Genomic DNA, 7,687 nt, shown 5'->3' with positions numbered 1-7,687 from the left:
CCCCCCCCCGGCCACGGAGCCCCAGCCTCTGAAACCCCTTCCACTGAGTGTGGCTCCACAGTCGCCTCCAGCAGTGAAGGCAAAGCCCAAATGGCAGCCTGCTCCAGCTCCTTCACCAGATTTCCCCCCTCCTCCACCAGAGAGCAGCTTAGTGTTTCCTCCTCCACCTCCTTCCCCAGCTTCCTCTGCAGGTTCTCCCCCGCCTGACAAATCAGGGTCTCCAGTAAAAAAGGCCGGCAAGACATCAAGCCCCGGAGGGAAGAAACCACCTCCAACACCTCAACGCAACTCCAGCATCAAGTCCACAAGCTCCGCTGAGTACCATGAGTCCAAGAGGCCTTCAGTGGACCGCCTTGTCAGCAAATTTGCACACTCCCCAGAGCCATCAGGATCTCCTTCCAAGGAGTCATCGCCTCCTCCAGCCCCTCCAAAGCCAGGAAAACTCAACCTTTCTGGTGTGAGCCTGCCCATTGTCCTTCCACAAGGGGGGATCCCAGCCAAGGCTTCTGCTCCGAGTGTGTCTGGAAAGGAACCTGTGGTTGAATTCCCTTCACCACCATCCGATTCAGACTTCCCACCACCACCCCCTGAAATAGATCTTCCTCCCCCTCCAGTAGAAATTCCATCTGTGTTTTCAGGCAACACCTCCCCAAAAGTCGCTGTTGTAAATCCCCAGCCACAGGTGTGGTCAAAACCATCTGTGAAAAAAGCCCCACCACCCACACGGCCCAAGCGGAACGACAGCACCCGACTGACACAGGCGGAGGTTGCGGAGCCCCCGGGGTCAGCTGGCCCACAAGTGCCCACCTCACCCAAGTCCAGCCTTAGCGTTCAGCCGGGATTCCTGGCAGACCTCAACCGGACGCTGCAGCGGAAATCCATCACCCGGCACGGCTCGCTGTCCTCCGCGCGCATGTCCAGAACGGAGCCCACGGCCACCATGGACGACATGGCCCTGCCTCCGCCCCCACCAGAGCTGCTGGCTGACCAGCAGAAGACCAGCAGCTTTGGGGGCAGTCATATATCTGGCTATGCAACATTACGGAGGGGGCCGCCCCCCGCACCCCCCAAAAGGGATCAGAACACCAAGTTGTCACGGGACTGGTAGTCAGTCCCCAGGGCCAGTGCTCTCCATGACTTGTGGGCTGCTCTGTGATCGGCCAGCCCGTGATCCCGTGCATGTGGAGAGGATGTGGGGATGTGGATGATAGCCCCATTAAAAGAGGTGATCTCAAACTGCAGCTATGGCTAAATGTAAAGACATTCCCCTTTTATGGCTAGGTTAAGAAAGATGGGGGGCTTAGGGGTGTTGATACTTTATTGGGAAAAGTGGGTAGAGAGGTGTTGGCTTCATTCTTTCAGTTTCTTTTACCCTTCTTATGGATTGGACCAAACCCCCGTTTTCTTTGTTTTTCTGCATTTAGGGGAGGGGGAGGGAGATAATTTTTTTGTAGTGTCTGTCCACGTGAGACATGTTTGTGCATGTATAATAAGTGTAGGTATATAATATATTGTGATATATTTCGTCGCAATTATAGAAGATAACCAGAATGTTTTTGTAGAACCGTATTTATTGTTTTCAGTCAGTATATTATCTGGAATCGGACTCTAACTGGTCAAATCTTACCATAAACATGGAGATGTAGGGGGCACTTTAAAGAAAGGAAATAAAAAACCCAAACCCACGAACTTCTCAGCAGTTTGTGGTGGGTAAATTGTGCAAAGCTGAGGTGTTCGGCTGGTAACTGTATGTTGTCCATTGATTGAAAAGTACAGATGCAACATACCAAAACATTCTGGTCATAATACTACTGAAAATGAGTATGTTCAGAGGAAAGAAATAGATTTTATATATAGTGGGCTGGAGTGAAATATATTTATACTATAAAGAGCCTCCCCCTCCTTTCAAATAGTTTAAAAATATACACTGATAGAAATTATTTCAAACTTATTTGTCCATGCAGTTAAGTAGGATAAATATATATTATTCCAAACCATTATGCATTCTAACTGATAATAGGCTCAATCATTTGTTTCTGTGGCTCAAGATGAATATATTTGTGTTAACCCCTTCTGAAAGCTGCCAGGACTCCTGCAATTGAAAATCCTGCCAATCCCCAAGGCTGACCGACGCCGATCCGTGAGCTGTCCATGTAACTCTTACCCTGAATGAACAGGTAGGTTTCTGTAGAAAGCGCTGTGTGCTCACACAGGCATGCACTGTCTCACCTGCTCTGGGCCTGGTAAGAGGTAGTGTGTTCAGAAAAACAAGCGTCTGGAAATGTGTGAAGAAAGTGTTGTTTGTCATTGATTGGAAATTGTCAGGAAACTCCCTTCTGGAAAGAGAGAAGGGAGCAGCAATTTCAGGACAAGCAGAGTAGGAATTCTCTCTCTTTTCTTTGACCTGCCAGAGACTGTGACCAGTGCATTAACGTGTTTATTACAAAGTTGCACTTCTAGCAGTCAAGGAAGAGGACTGGAAATAAAACAACCTTAAAGAGGCAATAACATTTGCTAAGAATTTCATCTAAGGGCCCATATGAGTAGAAAACAGACTATTGCTTTCCTTGTTTTTTTATTAGTCACCGATTTACAATCGGTCACCACATCAAGCATGACAGTCCTTTTTCTTCAGTAGCTACTTCAGTAGCTTGATTGTACACTCTTACCCACAAATTCAGACCTTGTGATAAGGTAGTGTAAGTGGTCTTCTGTATCATTGCACATCCCTTGCAGGGTGGTGGGACACAGCCTTTGTAAAACAACTAAAATACTTGGACTGTAACTACCCCATCTTCAGCTGTTACAGCTTCCCTTGTCAGCATGGGGATGTTGTCAATACATAGTGTCAACAGGCTCATAGGGCAAATAATTCCACTGTTTGCCTACTTTTTCTCCAAAAGCAAACTTTAAATGCTTTGTTTTTCCCAAAGAATGAAACAAAGACAGCAGCTTGACCTGGCAGTATCTGCTCATGTGTAAAACCAATATAAACTAATCTTTCATTAAAGTAATTCAGGATGATACATTTAAGAAATATTGTGACAGTGTCCCCCATTCCCTTTTTTTAATAATGTTTTTTTTTTAAGTCCAAATAATGAAATAAATGTCTTTGTGAATATTTTATGAATAGAAAAAAAAAGTTTTGCTAATTTGAGGTGGAAAATTACACATCTATAACTATATAGTTTTAAATAGGTGCATCATGAAAAGAGAAAAATTAGTGGTGCTGTCTCTGCTGAACTGTTTCATATGATTTTTTTAAAATCTGTTTCAGCACCTCTGGAAATTGTTTTAATATTTCAGACTAGATTTTTTGAGCAATAAGAGTATATACCATTATGTGCATTTTTAAAGCACTGCTATGGAAAGGCACTTTTTTGTATCTTTCAAATTGTTCACCAAGTTTTGTTTCTACTATTTTTGTGCTTACAAAGTGTCCTTAAAAGCATTTGCATTGTTATTTTAAGCATGCTCAGTGTAGCTGGTGACTAACTTCAGAGGAGAGTTGTTAAGCTATACTGCAGTTCATGGGTGCTGTAATTTTCACGTTGCTCCTGCTGCTGTGTCCCGTGCGCAGCTCCTGGGGCTCAGACACACCAGAGGGCAAAAGGTGCTCGCTACAGCTGTAACTGCTGGGCCCTTCGCCATGATGGGGAGGTGGGCACATTCTCCTGCTCCTGGCAACATGTGCTCCCAGGTGAGAGCAGTCAGGGAATTCTGCTTACCCCATCTGCTTTTCTTTTCCCAAGATGGCCTCACTGGTGTCTGTCAGTTCCAGCCCTTTTACTGTAGTTCATTCAGTGCGGGTACCTCTGAGCTTTGGACTCTGCACATCAATGTTTTGAGTGCAATTTCTTCAGAGGCATTTCAGCTTTGTTCTCATTTTCCTGTGGCCGCATTTATTTCCCCGGTATCTCTCCCTAGACAATTAATCCATGCTTACTACTGCAGGCTGCCCACAGCTTGCTGGGAGACAGTTGTGCAGCTCCTAAGTCTGCAGCAAAAAGAATGAATGTCAGCAAAGGTGGCACCCTGTATTCCTTCTAGTTAAGAGTTTCCTTCCTAAGGCAGTAGTGATGCAGTGAGTGGCTGCTGCTTGCTTTCTCTCAGCTGAGCATGGAAATTTGGCTACAGTGTGGTTCAGACAACCTGGTTGCCTTTTCAGGTTATGAGATAGATAACCCCCCATTGTAACTTGCTTTTCCAGTATATTTACTGATTTTGTGACAGTGAATATTTACATCTTATTTTGCAAGTAAGTTGTTTTCCCCCATGTGCAGTCATCTCATAATTGCACCATTATATTTATTAAATCAGAAAATTAAGGGGCTGGATTTCAGACACCCAAGAAGAGGTTTCCTGCTACAAATACGGGCAGTAATACTTTTGGCAGTTTTAAAATGGGCATGTGAAGGCTGAGTGTTCATACTCCAGACACAAAAGTGCTTTGATCCCAAAATGCAGAGTGTACAGCTGTAGTTGCATTTCATGAGGCAGAGCACGGGCTGGCCACTTGTTAAGGTGGGTCAGGGGACCCTGCTGCTGCAAGGGCACCTGAGAGGGCTCAGCTGTGTTCAGTAATCTTTTCTACATTCAATCTTCATTTCCCCTCTGCTCTGCAGCCTAGCATCCACCTCTGAGTACCAGAGCCCTGCTCAGCCAGGTGTCTGTGCCTGCAGCCCAGGTGTAGAAAGCAGGGAGCTATTCTCAGACACTTATTTCACCATTCAGGTGTGGGGAGTTGCTTTGAAAGGGAAAAAACAGGCTCTTCTAGCAGCACTAAGCTTAGATGAGAAATTACTTTTAAAACTAAAAGAAATCACAGGTTCTAAACAAACAATAGGTAACATGTTTCAGGTGGCTATGCTAGGGAGCCTGTTTAGTCTTTTAACATCTGTAGCTGGGAGAGGAAGTTAGGCACAAGTGTCTGAATCATTCTCTTACTTTCTATGGAAGAGGAAGTTTCCTGCTTCACCCTGCACAGTGGTTTCCTCCTGTGGCAAACCACCCTTGACTGCTCTGACTTGGTGATGACCTCAAAGCCAAAGAGCTCCTCTCCTGAGCTTACTCTGAACTTGTCTGCAGGGCAACAGTGAGTGACACATCAGGGAAACAAAGTGCTGGTACCTGGATTATTTGGTTTCAGGTCTGAGGGGGGAGGAAGCAGTTTTTTCAACAAGTGCATTTTAACATTTACTGGGCTTGCACATTTAAAGGTTTTCTGATTCCTTCTTTCTGTGCCCTTAGGCAACCAGATAAAACATATCAGCTCAGAGATAAAGCGTGGCCAGTCTTCCTCTCACTTAAAATTCTTTTTCCACAGTTTAAGGAACCAAAAGTGCCATTTCAACAGCAGGAGGGCAAAAAGAAATTTTCTGCTTTTTACAGAAAACAGCATAGAACCAAATTGTTTTGCTACAGTGGTACTATCGCAGGTAAATTTGTTTCTTATTCAAAATAAGATTATAAGTGGATCCTAATATGAGTATTATTTCAACTAGTGTCATGTTAAAATCAGTTGCACTCCAGAAAAGCAGTATGAATTCCTGGCAGAAGGTAGTGAGGATGAAGCCAGAACATGGGAGTTTGGTTGTTTGCTGGGGTTTTTTTCCTTACAGCATCACTAAGGTGTAAATTACGTACTCAGTCGCACAGTGCTCCTCAGCTGCAGGTGAGTCTTACTACTTGGGGCCCATTTGTGGCACCTGGTGTTGAGCTCTGCATTCATTCCCTTGCACCACTGGGACAGACTCCAAACCAGAGAGGTTTTAACACTACAAGGGATAGTTTCTCTTGGATTTTTTGCCACATGCTGGTGGGGTTTTAAGCTTTATTTTGGAATTCTGAGTTTCTCTAAGCTGAGTAATTTTCCTTTCTGAATTTTCTTTCCTTCAATTAAAAAATGCCCATGAAAGGGAAAAAAAAAAACAACCAACAGGGTTTTGTTGCAGGGGCAGCACTCACTAATACGTGACACAGGCTTGGTCTAGTTGTGAGAAGTTTAAGACACTAAACTGCAAACGAGATGAAAAACACAGGCTAATTACTCTAACTGCTACTAACCAACCACGGGAAAAGTGACTTGGGTGATGATCATTTGGTGCTCTGAGGCACTCGGTGGGGCAGGGACTCAGTGAGCTGTCTGCTCAGCAGATGGATCTTGGGTAAAGGGGAGGTAGAGAAGGTGGTAGAAACTTGGAGGAACAGGAACTAGTGCTGTAGAAATGAATGAGAAGGACCTTCAGTAACAGATTGTGAACACTACCCCCCCCTTATTTAAATGCTTGAAGGCAGCTTGTCTTTTAGGAGATTTTGGAACTCAGCTGGTTGTTATAGTGGAAAATAATTTCCTTCCAGCTTTCCCAAGATGCCAAAGATGCATTCTGAGCTAAATTCCAGGTATGCAGATATGTGTACACCAGTCTCTTGTTGCCAGGGTTCTCATACTGCTGATCTCTAGCAGGTGTCTGGTGAGAGAACAGGGTGCCACTCTTGGATGTTGTGTGTCCCTTGCCTTTAACCAACATTGGGAACTGGGTACACACTTGCAAAGGACAGTCTAGCAAACAAAGCTGTGCCTATGGCACCCTGCTGGCTGATTAGGTGCAGCACAATAATGCTTGTACTTCTAAAAGAAAAACTAAATGTTTTGTCATAAGTTTCAATTGGATATCTTAGGCCTCCTAGTGGACTGCAGTGGACCAGAAATGAACTGAAGTAGCAGTCTGGTTTATAGCTTACACTAATTGTTACCAGTCACTGGGAATATTCTGTATAATGCTGGAGATGCAAGTGTAAGAAGTGTCATTGCAATGATGATATGTCTGTGCAGCAAACTTGTGCTGAGTGCTGTAAATACATTCATGTTTACTGCTTTAAAAAGAAAATTGCACATTTTATCTTTCAATGGGATTGCCTCCCCTCTTCTTCCCTTTCCAAACAGAAAAGAAAAAAAAATCAAAGCTCTTTTAGACTGATAGTGTCAGGTTGGGGGGAGCTTTGCCATATTATAAATATATATAAATATATGTATAAATATACTTTTTTAAGCATGAGAGAGGACAAAAGAAATACTACATTATAGAGTACCCAATATAGATCATTATACAATGGAATATGCACAATTCAATAAAGATGTAGTTAAATTTAATACTCTGTTTTAATCCTCTGTCTTGCAATTTTCCTTTTTCATGAGCTCAGACCCACACTGTGTTTTCAGGTCATCAGTGGTTCCTCTCAGTGTGAGTCAGGGAGGTGATGGCCTACAGCTGTACGCCATTCCTGTGCTCACTCCCATGGACACTGCTGCTATTCCTTTGCACAGTTCTGTCTGCTGTGCAAAGCTGGCTGGACCAGCCAGGCACTGCACACCAGTTAACAGGGCTGAAGAGGACCCCGTGGGAAGGCTCCCCTTTCCCATCTGCTCCTTGCTCGGCCTTGCAGAGTGCTGGCCAGCTCTGCTCACACGGAACAGCTGCTGGCTGGTAAGTGCTGCTGTGGCCCTGCTCTGGGGGCTGCAGGAACCTGCCTGGGAAATGCTCTCAGCCTCACCCTGCAGCCCTCAGCAGCAGAGGCTTGAGAATGACATTAGTGAGTACAGGCAAGGGGCAGTCCCACAGAGGGAGAAGAGCTGCTGAAGGCAGCAGATGCCAAGGTTTGTACCTTTACTGTGGCAGTGCTGTGC

At 44.8% G+C, this 7,687-nt stretch overlaps 1 protein-coding gene across 1 annotated transcript in view; it reads left to right on the top strand.

Moving 5' to 3' along the window:
* RAPH1 (Ras association (RalGDS/AF-6) and pleckstrin homology domains 1) overlaps positions 1-7,153 on the top strand; it is an 80,054-nt gene extending 72,901 nt beyond the window's left edge. Inside the window, exon 16 of the mRNA XM_031058600.1 lies at positions 11-7,153. Coding sequence (XP_030914460.1) covers positions 11-1,108 — 1,098 coding nt within the window. The 3' untranslated portion in view covers positions 1,109-7,153. The remainder of the gene's footprint in view (positions 1-10) is intronic.
* Positions 7,154-7,687: the final 534 nt, after the last annotated feature.

The sequence above is a fragment of the Geospiza fortis genome, unplaced genomic scaffold, assembly GCF_000277835.1.
Source record: "Geospiza fortis unplaced genomic scaffold, GeoFor_1.0 scaffold112, whole genome shotgun sequence".
Classification (NCBI taxonomy): Eukaryota; Metazoa; Chordata; class Aves; order Passeriformes; family Thraupidae; genus Geospiza; species Geospiza fortis.
The sequence above is the reverse complement of the archived record's forward strand: the minus strand, read 5'-3'. Positions and strand labels throughout refer to the sequence as shown.